The following is a 17602-nucleotide window of genomic DNA, read 5'->3' as shown; positions in this document are numbered from 1 at the left end:
ACATTACATAGAGTTATATATATATATATATATATAGAGAGAGAGAGAGAGAGAGAGAGAGCGAGAGAGAGAGAGAGAGAGAGAGAGAGAGAGAGAGAGAGAGAGAGAGAGAGAGAGAGAGAGAGAGAGAGAGAGAGAGAGAGAGAGAGAGAGTTTGTTATTTTAACTCTGAACATGATATTATTGTAAAAAAACATCTCGAGATTAATAATAAAACGCAGAACTAGGGCATAAATCGCCTGAAATCTATTTAAATATTGTATGTTGTTGGGGAAACTGTCGTTAAAAATAAATTGGACTGTGGTTAGTGTTACCTCGTTTGAAAATGAATTAATGTTCGTGTCTCATTTTAGCCACTAGATGTCGTAGTTGACCTACACTTTACACCGTAACTACAACTCGCGACCATTGGCTGAACAACAGTGTTACGTTCTGCTACTTGAGTCTTAATTTCCACATCAATGACTCAAGAGTAAATATTATGGTAACTGAAGAAACCCCTCTGATCGCTTCCAAATAGTCATATTATGAATAAGCGTACACGGAGGGAACTCCCTTGTAATTGAAGAAACACTTTCCTGTTTTATGTTTGCCCTTTAAATGTTGATCTTTTTTAAGAAAACAGTAATGTATTAACGTTAGAGTATACTCATTGTAGCATATACTGTATAATCCACCAGCGACTACATTAAAAGAAAACACATTTCTGTAATGAATATAATTTATTTCAAATCAAACTTTATAGATTGTATACAGAGGTCTGTTATCGTTTGTCTGTGTGGATACAAGCAAATAAATAAAATCATATTTTCAAAGTATATGACCAATTTACAAAAACTATCATTAACATGTACATTGTTGCTATGACACCATAATAGAAACTGCTGTGGAACATCTGGCCGCATGCTGAACCTTTTTTGCATGGTTTTCCTCGTTCAGTGATGGAATTTCTAGGAGCCTAAGGGCGGTTATGTTGAGTCACTGCTATAATAAAGTTTGTTGTTTTGTGAACAGACAGGATGTTTGACTGAGATCCTTTACAGGCACTAGGGTAGGTGCATAACTGTTGTGTTTACAAACAACTGTTAAAATACATTATGCATTATTAGTTTATAACAAAACTATACTTTGTGTTTCTTGGAAAATAGTTTTAAATATAAAAATGTCCATTTATTGTATGACATATTGAAAATTACAGTACACTCAAGCTCACAAGGCTTTTGCATTAGCTATCACAAAAGAGTATGACAAATAACTGTTTGTTTTCCATTTAAACATTATTCTTTGACCATCGTAAGGGAAAGCATGAATAATAGAATCCCTTTTACTCATTCAAAATTTGGCCATGGAAAACCTCTCCTCATTACATATGAAATATCCATTAGGTGCTTTTAGTGCTCGTTTCTAAAGGGAACGTGTTCACCCAGCTCTGTGTGTGGGCCAAGCACTCATCCCAGCTGTAGAGTGGCCGATACTGAAAGTGCCGGAATGCTTTGTCTGTGCTCACGGTGAAAGATGTGCGGGCCACAGCGAGTGTATAGGAGTTGAGCAGTGGTGTGTAGTTGTAAAATGGCTTAAGGAGCCAGTGTAACAAGTCGTTCATGCATGCTATGAACCACAGCACCCAAACCGGCACGCGCAACATCCGGAAATTGAAGGCTGACAGGAACTGCATGTTAAAGTCTTCATAGCTTTTATATGGCGAGTCGTCATAGCAGAAATAAACTTCTCCACCCAGCCTTTCAGGATGCTCTCGTAGACCACGTGCTGCGAGTAAGTGCATCCACGCAACATTACCTGCATGTACATAAACACGTAGAGGCTTTAAGCTAAAACTACACAGCGATAACAGTGGTGGTGCACAGGAATTTTTTTAATTACATTAGCCCTGCCAATAGCATAAACAAACCCACATGGGCAAAACGCAGATTAGGCATTTCTATGAACTGCATCTTGTTTATGATATACAGTATCTGTAACATACTTTTCAGTTCTCCTGGTAGGATTAAGATCAAATACCTATCCCAGTCGGACAAAAAGCAGAGATGAGACAACGCCTGAATATGAGAGCCAAAAATATTTTTTTTCTTAGTAAGGGTCTCAAAGCTTAAGAATTTTGAAATGGGGTGTGGACCAAAAAACGCTGAGAACTCCTATTATGGACAGGATAATTAAATAAAGTTTTGTATAAAAGTTTGTGTTGAATACCTGCTGATTTTTAAATGTATTTATATATTGAGATTGTTAATGATGGTAAATCAAGGTGAAGGAGAATCATCACACCCAGAACCAAGAGTCTGTTAGCTAACCTGCGTAGACGCGGCCGTGTTCTGTTTCTGGTGGAACTCCCCTGATCATCCAACCACCTGTACGAACCCCATTTGTGTAAAACTCCTTCATTAACTGATGCTGTTCACCATAGATGCCTGTTGGTCGCAGAGAGCATGTGTAGAGAGTACCCCCTCCATGTACCTAATCAAGAAGTGTGGAAGAGAGAGAGAGAGACAAATGTACAGTATACATTTACCAGCCTAATTCTAAAGACATCAGAGGGATAGTTCACCAAAAATAATAATTTTGTCATCATCATTCATTCAATCTGATGACATTCAAATCCTGTATATGAGTCTTCTGTGGAACACAAAATAAAATATTTTCAGAAATGTCCATTCAATGGAAGTCAGAGAGTCTGTGTTCTGCAGAAAACAATCATATGGGTTTGGAATGACACAAGGGTGAGTTAATGATGACAGAATTTTCCTAAAGGTTGTGGTGAAAAGAAAAATAATGTGGGTGCAAGGCAAGGGCTTGGCTGTCACAAAGTAAATGTTTTCCAGGCCACGTGCCATGTGGTTTCCCTTGAGATGGGGAGGGAATCAGCTGGAAAATTAAACCACAGTTCATTATAAAAGTCTATTAGTAACTAAGATTTAGTAATGGATAATTTGGCCACTGTAAGTAGGTAAACATGTAAAATCATCAAGAGAAAAATGTAGGAGTAGCCTTTACCTAAGATAAGATCTAAAGATGCAAACATGAAGTCACAGTCAACAACCGTGCGATGTGTGAATGCGTCACTGTCATTAAATTACTGTCTATAAATATTGTTCTGCATATTGTGATACTTTAGAGAGATATGAGTGAGATACTAGATAATACCTTTGTTCCACTGGCCTCCAGCACCATTTTCTCAGCTTTAGCTTTGGATCTGGGGTAGGCCATTTCATGAAATATGTTATATGGAGTATCTTCATCCCCTCTGTATTAAAGAAAGATCAATTCAGACCATTAAAATTCAAGCAGAGCTCAAATTTTGAGCCTACATGAGAAGCTATTCAATTACAGGTTGGGTGTCTCTATCTTTTACAAAGACTAGGAGGAAAATGACATGAAAATTAGTTAAAGAAACTATAATGTGAGAAAAGCACTGATATCAGACAGGCCTCTAGACTCATTTTCCCCACTGGAGCAACACAGTTCCTCATTTAGTTGCACCAACTTACAATTTGGTGGCACCCTTTTTTATAGTAATCATAATGCTTAATGACCTCAGTTGATGAATCGTTCTATTAATTTGTCACTCTGTCTTTGAAATAATCGCTTATAGACCGCTTCATAATTGCACTTTATTTAAAATAATTGCAAAGAAACTTTGTATAGAGTTGTTATTATTTAGCTTATATTCAAGTAACATATTGGCCATGGAATGATCTCAGAGGGTTGGACAGAGAGTGTCGCGAGTTCAGAGTTTGACATATGAGTTTCAACAAAATGAGTTGATGCCCGCTAATGTCCGATTCAAAATGTAATGACGCACTGTTTATTTGTCACAGCTGTTAGGACATCGCAAAAGATTGACGTTAACAAGGAAAACACGTCACTTGATAGGATTTTTCCTTTATGTCAGCTGTATGTGCGGAACACTTGTCAAGAAAAGGCAACCTGTTTTTAAGCACATTCACACCCGGCTGTAATTCAAGGTTAAATATTCTCAGAATTCGCCACGTGAAACATGAATTATGTCTTCCCACTTTGCTTTTGATTAACGTGTGAGGGAGAGATGCAGTTCGGAAACCGACATGTTCGACTTCATTCCTCGCTGCGCAGAACGATCGGAACATGACATCAGTGTTCCGTGAGCCAATGAAAAGCCAATGCAGCAGTCTGTCCCGCGATGCTTGTGTGCTGTTCGGTCTTCTCAACTCTGCTCGCTCTTTCCTGCACTTAACACAAGCGCGTTGTTCACCACTCATTAATAACATTTAATATTAGAATAAATATTTGGGGGGCAAAAAAAATCGTTTTACGCACTCGCAGTCTAGCGACCCTGTGTTTTTAACTTGCACGTTATAAAAAGAACAATCGCATTTGCGAGCATTTTGGTCGCAGTCTAGAGTCCTTTCAGAATAAACAAGTCGTTTTGTGTGAAACGTTGGCTACTGAAGCGCAGATATTTTCCAGCAAAGCTATTTATTATTATGTTAAACTTTGAAAGAATTTATCCATGGCAACAAACAGCTATTTAACAACTTGCAATATCATAACCAACCACAGTGGATTGCTGTGGGAGATATGGAAATACGGGATAATGTTTCTAGCATGTGGCAGTAATGAAACGGTTTCAAGCCTTTGCTTTGTTTGTAATTATAGTACAGCAGGGCCTCACTTAATGTGTTTTGTTACAAACAGTCATTCTAAAACTGTTGGACAAAACCACCAGCAACCATATGGTCTCAATATTCTGTTTGAGAGGAAACAGAGCTAATTTTTAATCCATACAGGCAGAAGACATATCAGACTGATACAAGAGCTTTGAGATTAGATAGTGCACACTTCCAGTGACGAGTCTGAAAAAGCCTGTGACTTTTTGAATGTTAATATATTAATAATAAATTGTTGTTCATTCTAACAGATACAACATTCACTGTGAATCCTTGTATATCACCCTGGAATATATTTAGCATATGTAAACTGTTTCTCTGGTATGTCCTTAACATTCTTTCCATAATTGATACATTCTTAACATTTATTTAAAACCATGAAGTGGTGTTTTAAAGATACAGCCGTTAATAATAATGCGAACATACATGTCAGCGTATGAAGATTCTTTACATAAGGAGAAAAGCCATTTACAAAAATACACTTACCTGATAAATGTATCTCCTTTTATGTTCGGACCAACCACCTCCATGGAGCTTGTATAGATCAAATACTGAATACCAATTTCTACGCAGGCATTAACAACATTCTCTGTCCCTGATAGAGAACAACAATGAGAACATCATGACAAACCAAACAATGGGAAATTGGACAAAATAAGAATAGTTTAATTCGATGTAAAGTAAATGTATGATTGAATAAAGTTCTATTAGTAATACTAGTACTACAATTATTACTATTACTGTAGTATAACTAAAGTTATGCTGTTTGGGTTACTTAGATTGGATGTAGTAAAGCTGAAATTATTCGTCCAAAATAAGCAGGAAACCAAAGACAAACAAATTTGGAGTTGACTTACCAACCAGAAAGGGTAATTCAGGAGAAATTAAAGAAGAAAATATGCAGATGTGGAAGCAAACGATATGATAAGACAAAAGCCAAACAATCTGACAGCACATTCATCTGATATCTTGCCGTCTTACTCTTGCTTAATCTCTTTCCTTTTATCTGTACTTGATACAGATTGATTTTACAAGATTAAACAGACACTCAAGAACTTGCTCATTTTTCTCATGAAGATACTTGGGTGGATGTGTTTTGCTGTTTTGGAACACATCAGTGAACTACTGGAAACATATATGCACGCAAAGTGGGTGTAGGATGTTCTGATCCTGTTATTTGCAATTCCACCCACACAAACAAAACCTGCCTTGTGTGTTCGTAAACGATGCATTTCCGGATTAGATCAACAGAATAGGTTCCTGTAAATGTCACCAGAGGAAAACTGTGGCAAACAATTACTCGACAAAAGGTGACATACTTTTAAGAAAGAGTATTCAGTGTGTACACAGTATTTTTCAGCTGACCTTTTTAAAGGAAACGTAGCATAACTTTTAAAAACCCACATCTATCCATCTCTGTTTCTTTGTTCTTTTGTTTTACACTCACCTTGTACATTGACAGCATAAATAGTCTTCTCAGGAACTCTGTACCACACGTCAACCAGACTAGCTGCATGGATGACCAGGTCAGCTCCCTGAAGGGCATCTCGCACGCTGACGTAATCTGTTATATCTCCCTGCACCAACACCACCTTCACATGCTCTGAGAAAGAAATACACTTTAGTAAATCACACAATTCTAACATGTAGGCAACATTGAATTGTTATTTAATTGTATTTATACTTTAGGTATTTGGTTGTATAACATAGGAAAAAAATGGTAAGATTAGTATTTGAGGCTTTTACTAAATTACACAAATTCTGTTTAAAAAAGCGTTATCATAAATTCAAATGGATATCGTCACTGTCGGACTGACAGCTTGTATCTCCAAGACTGCCAATTTAAAGGACAACATGTTGTCAAAGTTCACCAGCTCTTTTGTTACTAGTTAAATTTTTTACAAAATAGCCATATGTGTGCATTAAAATGTTTAAGCCATTAACAGAGTGTTGTAAAGATCAGCTAAGCCCTGAAATAATGAACAGCGAGAAAGCTACTTATAACTTTGGCGTTTTGTTCTTTCCATTGCGTGCCTGTTCCAGAGAAACTGACACATGGTTGCCAACAGATATCTCCATCTGTTCACTGTCGGTGAGCTACAAATTATAGGATTTCCACTGTACTTGGGCCCTCATTTCCTTTTAGCAAAACCTGAAGGGAAACACTTTAGAGTATGAATGTAGCATCATGTCATAAATGTGGATGTACGTGTGACAGGTGCTGAAAGGGCCTGCGTGTTGTTGTCTGTATCCTCTTCATTATCCTCGTCTGCATCCTGTGAAATGTCTGATTATGTTTAAAAGATCCTTATCATTTCCAGGGACAAAAAAATCAAATTACAATGACACTTAGTCACCACACAGGAAAAACAATGTCTTTCTTATACGAAGCACCCAGTGGAAACACATCTCTTCCTGGTAAAATAATAATTTTCATTGCTCTGTTTTATCTATGCATTCTTAAGATAAAATCTAAATAAGATCTAGTATTAGATACCATCTTTGTCATGGTTGTCTTTGTTTTGTCTGTTAAACTTGGACAGTCTACAAAGCGTCTGCAGGACACCTTTACTTCTCATGCATGTTATCTGGTGCTTTCAACTTATGACAGAATTTTGTTGTTGTTATGTCTGTGCAATAGTAGTTATTTTCTAATAAATAACACTTTATAGGAAACAGCAATAAAGATAGCAAGAAAACATACCTACCCTCAAAGCTATATCTTATGTTTGGCTAATGTAAAATCTCTCAATGCAAATAAATAACAGATGTCTGCCAGCATAACATAATACACATAAAAAAATGTGTCTGTTAAACCGTTTCTAGTACAAAAACAGAAGACATATTTTGGTGTGCAACTATGCTGATGTTTGTGAGAAAAGGTTATCTAACCACTTTCTGTTGCCATTAGTTATTATTTATCGATCTTTGTGAGCTACTAGGCAAATCGTTCCCCAGTGTATGTGACACGATGACAGATCTGGCCTACAATGAACATTTAACACACAAAATATAAGCGGCTATGCAAACCTCAAATCCATGGTACAGAAGACAGAATAGTGCAAAAGCCCTGAACAAAATAAATATAAACATACTAAACAATTTATAAATGAATCAATCTATGTAATTGATGTATCAATGTTGAGAATTATGTAAATAAATTCCCAACTTTGACCAAAGTTTCCCTATGAATTTCTCTATTCTGCATCATAAACAATTATTTTCAGTTCTTTGTGGAGTTTGGTGAATGAAATGAGTCAGTTGTCTTTGTACAGAAGTGAACATTAGAGGCATTGAGCATCCTGGTGGTGCCTGAAAGGTTCGAGAAGAAAACTAAATCGGAAGGAATTAACTGGTGTGGTCTGACCTTGCAAGTTAAATCACAGGGCGATGAATGACCGTTTCCGTTCCGTTCGTTTGCCTTTAGTCCATTGATGTGCGAACTATTTTCCGCTATTTGCGTCATGGTAATTCGCAGATGTTCCCCTTTCGTCATTTACTACACCCTGTAAAATGACCTTCACGAATGCATGCATTGCGTATATACATCTCTAGAACTAAACGCTTTAAGAAGTTAGTTAACATCAAACATTCAGTGAAGAAAATAAAAATGAGAACAGAAAAACCTAGAGAACATTGGACGCAAACCCCACAACTTCACCAAAAGACGTCTCTCCGCTGCTTTGAGATACAACAGCCTACAACCAGAATGGCATTGGAAATGTAATACAAAATTCCTTACAAATAACATTGAGTTGTTTCTCGTACCTGTGCTGTGACTCTGCAGATCGGGGCAAATGTGTTTGTCAAAAAGTCTAATCTCCTCAATATTTTCTTCCTTCTCCAGCAAAACTCGTAACAGGTGCTGTCCGAGAAAACCGCAACCTCCGGTTATCAAATAAGTAAGCTTTTCTTTCGACATTTTGCTCGTCGTCGGTCCTCTCCCGTTATAGTGTGAACTAGGTTCCGTCAGCGATGTTAGTTGGTTCACCTAGACCCTCTGCGAACCTAATACAGGAGAGAGACAGTTGAAGTCCAGCGCGAGAGTAAAGTCCAGGTGAAAGGAGGAAGTTCACGTCACACACTTCTCAAAACACGCGATAATGGCAAACTCATCACTTCTGTTCGGAACAGACCGCCTGTAGAAAAGTCAGCGTTATGTAGTTCCCACCCTTTCTAGTTCCACGCCTCACTGTAGCAACAAGTACACTAAATGAAATACTTTAATAACTTTTCCATTCGTTCAGGCTCTGTAACTAACCGTGAAATATACCTTATTAGAGCTCAATTGTAGATGGATTGATTATCATTTGTGTCATAGTATTACTGCAAATATTATAACTGTTAACTATAGTTACTGTGAAACAATGATTTATTCCATATGGGATTGCCAATGAGTCATTTGTTTTGCTGGGATTTAATTCATCTTCATCTTGGTACCCGCCTAAACAGGCACAGTATCTAAAATAAGTAGAGGGAAAATTGTAAGACTTATCACCACCTGCATATATCGGATACTGTTGCTTGTGATGGACAAAAAGTGACAAATACTGAACTGGGAAAACATCTCTGCAAATCTTGTTATTCATCTCACTGGTGCCGATGTTTTTCTACTTCTGTCATTAGTGCCTTTTGTAAATGTCCACTCATCCATCTGCTCTGTTTTGTGGGTTGATTGTGCTTTTTGTCCGCTTTTTACATTCCCCTCATCTCAGTTAGTTACGTACAACACCACAAAGCACACAATACCCAACAAGTAAAAGTAAAGTGTGACTCTTTTTTGGAATGTTTTTGTAATGTATCTGTGTGCAATGTTTGACCATGGCATGGCAGATTTAGTCTTGTATTGTGCCTTATTTTGGTACCTTATGCTGCTAGGCAAGATACAAAGTCTGCCTGTAGTTAAAGATTAACATAATGAACATCATTCTAATCTCACAGGCAAGGTCAAGGACAGTGCTATTAGGATCACATATGATAGTGGATAGCAACAAATCTAGTGGCTAAAGGTTCAAAGGAGTTCAGGCCAAAGGGTATATAGGTGATGTGACTAGAACCATGTAATAAACATCTAGCGGCCCAGAATTTCATCTAAGGCCTTTAGCCAACATCAAACATCAACAGTTTAACCTGTTTGAAAATAACATGCCTGGGAATCAACGCGGAAATTCGTGCCATACCAGAATAGGTTAGAACAGAACCAAGCATATATTAATATTGGTCTTGTAAGAAGTAGTAAACATGACTAAAACTTTGTTTAACATCAATTAAACCTAAACACGTTTAATATACCCATGCGCTTTCAATAGAGTTTTCTATCAGTTACACATCTGGCCCAAAGTTAACTCCCGGTCTGTATTTGGTTATAATATAACAATTTATATGAGATTATTATTAATTTATAATTTAATGTATTCATTGTATTCAATTAATTTAAAACTACTCAACAGCTTATTGATTCTTTGCGGAGGTCTACCGGATGTAAAATTTGGGCCACATAACATGCTGTTGCAGCTATAACGGTCTATATAGGACACAAGTAAAGCTTCCGTTTGTACAACATTGCATTACATCCATTGTACAACAAGGGAATATTAAGCAAGAGGCGATTTGCAATTCAAAACGGAGTAGGAGCATGAGCTCTTACTGAACAGGTTACATCAGACAAGAGTTTCTCAAAGTATGGGGCGGGGGAATAGAGACATGACAATGGGGTGGGGTGCGACAAACGGGAGGAAATTGGGTCCTTTTATTAATTTCTTTTTTTATTGACCACACACTCAAAACAAACGACACATTTAAATGTAAGCCTTACATAAAACAACATCAGACTGCGAAGAAAATGGCATATGGAAGCATATTAGCCTTCGAGAATGATTTCATGTTTAAATGTTAACTGAAGAGGCACAAAAACTTTAATGTGGAGAGGCAGAAACGTTAGTGGGTGTAAAAGTTTGCAATGGATTAGGGTTGGGCGATGGCTACAGTGAAACATCGCGATGGACGATGACATCGCCCTGCGGCTTTTTATTTTTATTATTTTTATTATTTTTTTTTTATTATTAATACTACATACAACAAACAGACGTACATTACATAAACACATACTGTAATTTAACAAGACATCGCATTGACTTGGCTTCCATAAACATAACACAACATAACATTAATAACAGAAAGGCTAAGGATGATTTGCGTCCAGGATGATTACAGATATGATTATCAGGGATGAAATTGATGACCGGAATGAAAAGAAGGGGGGATGGGGGGGGGGGGGTGCGGATGGTAGCTCTAAGAGTGTGAATGAGGTGTTATTGGGCTGGGGGTGGGGAAGGGGGCTGAGGGGTAGTGAGTATGTGAGGATGTATGTGTGTGTGTATGTGTGTGTGTGTGTGTGCGCATATGTATAAGGCTGGTTTGCTGTTGGGCCAGGAGGAGAGAAGCTGGAACATAGAGAGGGAGAGAAGGAGGGTTTCAGGAGAGGAGTTGTAATTATTCTATTAATGATAAGTATAATAATAGGAATAACTTATTGCCTGGTTGATTGCCTGACTGATTGCCAACCTGGGCACCCATTAATGGCCACAGTTCCACCCAGCCCCTGCAGTTATACTGTGACGAGCTGACAGAGGGGAGGACCTGCGTGCCGCCCACCGCCTCAGGCCCCCAGCATATGCACACATCCCCCACTACCACGACCAACCACACCTCGCCCCCAGACCTTCACCCAACATGCCACTCTTGACCTAAATATGTACAGTATGTGAATGGCTAGGTTGAGGGGTCTATCTAGAATGTAGCATTAAAAGAAGTGGGCATGCATGGTGAATATCTGTCAGGATTTCCCCATGCACACCACACTTACCCTGTGTAAGATGTATGCCTCAACAATGTGTGCATTAAAATAAGTGAGGCATGCAGATAGACACCTGATGAGGCATCTACCTGCACTCCACTCTTACCCTAGCCTGTTTTGTAGTTTTGTTTATGTATGTCACCTAACATGTAGTGCGATTAAAAGAGAGTAAAGCGTGCTGTGTGCTTCCAGGACAAGGCGTGTGCATGAGCGTATGAGGAGGGTGCACACCGGGGGCCCAGGGCCAATAGATAACCCACAGGACCCAACCAATGCCAAAACCACACAGCGACCCGCCAGGACCGAGTCTCCCAAGCCATCCAATGGGGCCCCGGCAGAATAAAGATGGGAGAGGCAGAGAGAAAGAGTGAAATTAGTAAAGTTATCAGAGAATGTAAATAAAAGGGGGAGAGAAAGAAGGGGATGCTATTTATATTACTACTACTACTACTACCACCACCACTACCACTAATAATAATAATAATAATAATAATAATAATAACAACAACAATAATAGTTCCAGCTACCCTCCCCTGCCTAATGTTCGATGATATGTGTATCTGTTGATGAAGTGTGTTATGATCGTGTGTAGATGGAACTCAGGCAAAGATGGTCAGGACTGTAAGTAGGTGATAAAGGGGTGCCAAGGAGAGGTTGTATCCTGAGTATTGATTAAGTTTGATTAAGTGCGGCTTTTTTAAAGTGAGGCACTATGGTGATACCAAATCTATAAAATAATGCACATTCTGCATGAAGTGAGCAATTTTCTCCACAGAGAATTCACTATCACAAACTGTAAATACCTATGTTTTGCATCGTTTTTATGTGTAGCAAAAGTTAATTCCTATGAAGGGGAAAAATTTGAGTATTTACTTAGAAATGCAGTAAACCTGAATCTGCCAGGAGGAGAAGGCCGGATGATTTTCTAAAACGCTTGACCAGGGAAACCCACATTGCTGTCAAGCCTTCTCATAAAAACTAGCTGCTGAAAAGGGCTTAACATAGCCTACCGAAACAATAACTAGGCAAAACCAAATTTCTATTTAATTGTAATAAACACTAGCTCCTGTTAAAAGAACAAGCACTTATTCCGGGAATAACAATAGTCTCACGTTGAGCTTGTTTATTTAAAAGAAACCACATTATGTGGCTCAAGGCAGCGAAAAACTGAAAAAAAAATTATGTTTGATATCAGTGATAAACAAAATATACACCAGTTGAAATGTAAAATGGAACTGGCCAATATCGGTCAAGACGGCACTTTTGTGCCCCCACAACACTGCTTAAAAGAAATGTGCGCCCTTTTTTCCCCAATGTTCACAAGCAGGTCGTGAGAACATGGTCTACGCCCCATTCGTCGCACACCCGTACTTTAGGATCAGCTATCTTCGCCTTGGTGGATGGGGCTATGCGCGCATCCCCCACCATCGAGCAGGTAATTGCAGTGCACATGTGCCCGTCCTCGTCTTCTCTGCTGTCACGTGCAGGCGTATACACCGCCTCTAGAGAGTCCCCCTCCGCTCTACGACCCAGAGTGCTGTCCTGTGTCGGACATTCTAAGCGCAATCTGGTATTTAGATCTGTGAGGGTAACAGAACGGGCCGTGGCCCCTACGCCCTCTGCTCCGGCCTGAGATTTTGCTTTTAGGGTAATGGCTCTCCCTCTGGTCAATCCACTGAATGCCATCTGTTCGAGGAAGCTTCCTTGTAAATACTCTGCCTGTTTTGTGCATGGGGATTTACAAAGCTCTCCGTGCATGATGTTGAGCAAGGGGCTCTGTGATGTATGTCACACGTAGACCACATGATTATGTGCCCATTACTCTACATGCCCTTTTGTGCGCAAATGGTATGCTCTCTGCATTTCGCTCGAGCTGATGGCCTCGTAGGAGGCATGCACATATATATTTTAAGCTTGTGGGTTTGCGTGACAGCTTCATGCAAAGCCGAATATTAGCAACTTGCTTGTGTGACTGACTTGCAGGAAGTGCTTTGGGTGGCTTGTGCTTTATGACTGCATGTTCGCTGTCACTGTTGCTGTTCAAGTTATGACTCAGATGAGCCTGTGCCCTCTTCAGTAATCTTTCACCATCACTGTCTTTACCTTTTGAGGATGCAAACATACTATGTTGCCTCAGCCCTGTGTTATTTATTTCTATATCGCTGGCTAGCCTGTAGTATACCAACTTTGTTCTGCCCTGCTCGGCCTCAGCACTTGACGTTTTAATACTTGTTATTCTGCTATGTGTATTGCTACCCTGCTCAGTGAATTGGCATAATGTTCTTGCAAACTACGGTGTCATGGTATCCCCAGAGTTCTGAGTGTTTTGATTGGATCCTGTAGCATAATTTGGTATCCAATCGTCTTAGAGCCCTGTGTTGTGTTTCCCTCACTCTTGCCATGTGGTTCCGCTCTTTGCTGCTCCCACAGAGTGATTATATACAGTTCTCCGCGTTTCACTGAATGTTGACCTCTCGAAAGGGAACGTCTCCTGTGGAACCTCGGTTTCCTGATAGGAGGGAACGAGACATTGCGTAAACAGCCGTGTTCGAGTGCTCAGATCGCTGTGCTGTAATGTTCAGTCGAAAGATTCTGAAGGTATTCTGTCCAGACGGTGTACTATATAGGGGCAATGACCACGTCCCAAGTGCCGTGTTGACCGATATTGGCCAGTTCCATTTTCATTTCCACTGGCACTGTGCAATAAGACTTCAGTATAGAGGATATGCATTGACTTCACTTTCCCACATGAACATGCCAGAACACGCCCCCTTGAGTGGTAAAACATGCAGCAAAACGGCTGAGGAGAATATAAGAAATAAAGAAACCGGGACTAAAACATTCAATATTTGCTGAAATTACAAGCAGCTGGACTTGACGGTGATCCTCACAACTTCCCTTTGACTTACAAAGGAATCAGGTGTTCCTGGAAACTGAAATGTTGCACGGAATTGCGTTTCCTGATTTTGTAAGCAGTCATTTTGCTGAATTTTTGCCCCTTACGGGGCGCTCTCTGGCGTGCACAAGTGGTTTTCACATGGTAAAGCGAGGACAAGTCCACCCTCTGTAGGTTTGGAGAAGGGGATTCCCTCATGGCCTCTCCAGATTACACGATTTTGGCCCCATTTTGGCCCGATTCGAATGTCGTGGGACATCTTAGAAATTTGCAGACAACATGGGGCGTCGAGACGCAATATTCAATCGTGTCATCTCGTATAGTTCGCCATAGTATACGACAACCAAAACTGCTTCTGCGAGGTCGCCCGACATCACGACAGAAAGACTACATTTTCTTATTACTAAACATAACATAACTTTACCTCAAGTACTCTCTGTAGAATGGAGAACCCACACTGTCCCCGTCTTGCAATACAGGAACATGTCCACTGTCGGATTTATTTCTTTTTTTGCGCTTTTCTGACGCCAAAACAGCCAGTGCAAAAACACGCTGCTTCAATTCCCATATCAATTTTTATTGTGCAGCCGCTTCGTTCCGAAAGTCAGTCAGTCACTATAGTAACGCAGTCTCAATGACATCACATACGCAGTCAATGTCACCCGGGAGGACACGAATAGTCTGCCATTGTTTCTTTTGAACGAAATGTCAAGATTTGCAAAGTCAAAATCGCTAAATCTGGCATCGTAACAGATGGAAAAAATTGTGTAATCTGGAGAGGCCATTGCTGTTTCACGCAATGTCTCGTTCCCTCCTCTCAGGAAACCGAGATTACGACAGTAACTGGAGACGTTTTCTGTGGTTGTCGTTTTGGTAAATTTGGTAAGGCTGGATTTTAGAAAATAAAATCTTAGAATGAGATTAAATCTGTTTAATAAGGGCTTGTTCTTTTAACAGAATCGAGTGTTTATTACAAGTAAGGTTTGACAGAAATGTAGGCCGACCTTGTCGTTGCTTGGGTCGTTAAACATAAGTACCTTGAGTTTGTCATATTGAATTCCTATGAAGGAAAATCACGAGGTATTTTTAGAGTGTGCACGCTGTGCTCACATCGACACAGGCAGACCGCTCGGTCCTACTTCTCCGTGGTGGTGACGGCTAATTTGAAAGAGGGCGGGACACGTCACCCTCGCCCCTAGTGGAAATTACACCCTTGCCTTGTTCATATTTGTTTACAACACACAGCCCACAGCACAGAGCAGCGAGGGTCACGTAACAAAAGTGACACAATTGTTGGAATCGCAAAGCCATCTCAACATCGTCATGTCTATCAGCCATGTCTATTACTATTCAGTTGGGGCGATTGGGGACAGGTGAGGCTCGGAACCTCTACCTACCTCCAAAGTGGGGAATGGCAGGAAAAGTTTGAGAAACACTGCATTAGACCAACAGCTCCTGATTTTACTTTAAGCTTCATTAGAAAACAAAACATCAAGTAGGCCTACTGAATGGGCGGCCAGAGACTTATTCCCCAAAAATACTTTGGACTTTGTCACCAAATTCAAGGCTAAAAAAGATTTAAAAAAGAATTAAATAAACAGAGGTCTGAAGTTGACTCAAGTCCTTGTCATCATAGAAGTTGTTTTGAATGTGTTGATACTGAATGGCTGGATTTAGACAGGTAGCTTCTGTCAGACTCTTGACAGTTTAAGAAAAATCCCAAATCCTTCAAGGTGCAGACTTGATCAATTAGCATCAGTTCTAAACATTACAAGTACATTAATGTTGGCAACCTGCTAATGGAGTTTACATAATATGTTCTAGCCTATAATGAACTGTAGTAAATTGTGCTACACTATAGTATATTACACGGAAACACGGAAATATATAGCCTACTAAAGTATTTACTATAGCAATGTTCAAACACACTATCGTATCTAGGGATTGCATACTAGTATTTTCTAATGTGGAAAACGTATATAGTAATATCTAATAACCATACTACACGCAGTATGTTAGCTAGCGCAAAATGTTACCTTATTCGTGGAATCCTGTCACTGTATTTCCACAGCACAATGACTTTTTCATCTTCATGATATAATATCATTTAATATATGTATTCATCGTTTCTAAAGTCATCTACATTGTCACGCAGGCGCTTGTCGCAGTTACGATGTCATCGCATGAACCTGAAGGAGGATGCGGTATTTCGTCATCATCAATGGGACACTTCGATTGGGTGAACAAAGAAGTATTTGCCCACAGCAGCTCTTAATCACTAAAATGTATTGTAAGAATAAATGTGGATTATTTTTTATGTTAAACTCTCTAAAAGTCCATCATTAAATATTTAACCAATTTTATCCTCCAAAGCACAGTGTGTTGAAACGGAAGAGACTAGTTTGACGTCAGAGACTAAAAGAGGAACAGATCGGTAGACTGTTTGACACTGTCACAGTAAAGGCAAAAATTGCTTTATTTCTGTGAATTAAAGAAGCAATATGATTCTGCTTCACTTCATTTGGAGTTCACTTGTCAAAAGACTTAAACAAATGACGTTATAAGTCACTCCCTATGCAAACCAGGCAACATGCTCCCAATTTTTTTTTTACTCTTAAAAAACTCAATTTGAGGTGCTACTCACTCTTAATGCTCAGTGGTATTCCTGTCTTATCTAAATACTCAGATTAAACTAGTAACTTGGTATTAGAACTTATTGTATTATTGCCCCTGTATGACACATTGCTTTATTGCTCCCTCTGTAAGTCGCTCTGGATAAAAGCGTCAGCTAAATGACAATTGTCTAGCAGATGCTTATCCAGAGTTACTACAGGGCATTAAGGTCCTAGGCCACAATCTACCGGTATTGATGAAAATAACTGTTATAGGCCTACACATGATTATCCATATACTGTTAATACTTCACATATGATTTTATGGTAAATAATGAATTTCCCATTTGCAATTTTCACGTTGTTTACAAATTCTCTTCTCTGCTCCCCCTATACTCATTCTTTGAGTGCAATTAATAAAAACCAGTGGACTGATAGCATCATTATCAAATTAACAGACATCCCGATGATTTCACTGTTACTGCAAATTCTATTGGCCATGATGATTGTGATAGCGTGACCGCCGTACAATGGCCAATACATTGAAATAATCAATGCATTTACAGTGATTTGAAAA

General features: G+C 39.3%; 1 protein-coding gene across 2 annotated transcripts; it reads right to left on the bottom strand.

Moving 5' to 3' along the window:
* Window positions 1-679: 679 nt before the first annotated feature.
* On the bottom strand, window positions 680-16604 carry hsd3b7 (hydroxy-delta-5-steroid dehydrogenase, 3 beta- and steroid delta-isomerase). Of its 2 annotated transcripts, XM_079457631.1 has the most exons (7): window positions 16450-16604; window positions 8430-8669; window positions 6109-6264; window positions 5148-5256; window positions 3160-3259; window positions 2310-2472; window positions 707-1797 (listed from the first exon to the last, which is right to left on the bottom strand). In XM_079457631.1, exons 2-7 carry the CDS (start codon window positions 8581-8583, stop codon window positions 1382-1384), a joined length of 1098 nt encoding a protein of 365 aa, XP_079313757.1. In that variant the 5' UTR covers window positions 8584-8669; window positions 16450-16604; the 3' UTR covers window positions 707-1381. The 2 variants fall into 2 exon arrangements, with proteins under 2 accessions (XP_079313756.1, XP_079313757.1); XM_079457630.1 differs by lacking the exon at window positions 16450-16604 and having other exon boundaries at window positions 680-1797; window positions 8430-8778.
* Between the last annotated feature and the right edge of the window lie 998 nt (window positions 16605-17602).

Source organism: Barbatula barbatula, assembly GCF_947034865.1.
Source record: "Barbatula barbatula genome assembly, chromosome: 5".
Taxonomy (NCBI): Eukaryota; Metazoa; Chordata; class Actinopteri; order Cypriniformes; family Nemacheilidae; genus Barbatula; species Barbatula barbatula.
This window is presented reverse-complemented; position numbering and strand designations above follow the sequence as displayed.

Bases quoted from the DNA above. Each gene is read 5' to 3' on its own strand.
- hsd3b7 (XM_079457631.1), bottom strand. From the start codon at position 8,583: ATGTCGAAAGAAAAGCTTACTTATTTGATAACCGGAGGTTGCGGTTTT. The intron at 5,257-6,108 runs GTGAGTGTAAAA...GTTCTCTATCAG, and splicing joins TTATGCTGTCAATGTACAAG to GGACAGAGAATGTTGTTAAT. The intron at 2,473-3,159 runs GTATTATCTAGT...CTTCTTGATTAG, and splicing joins TGGAGGCCAGTGGAACAAAG to GTACATGGAGGGGGTACTCT.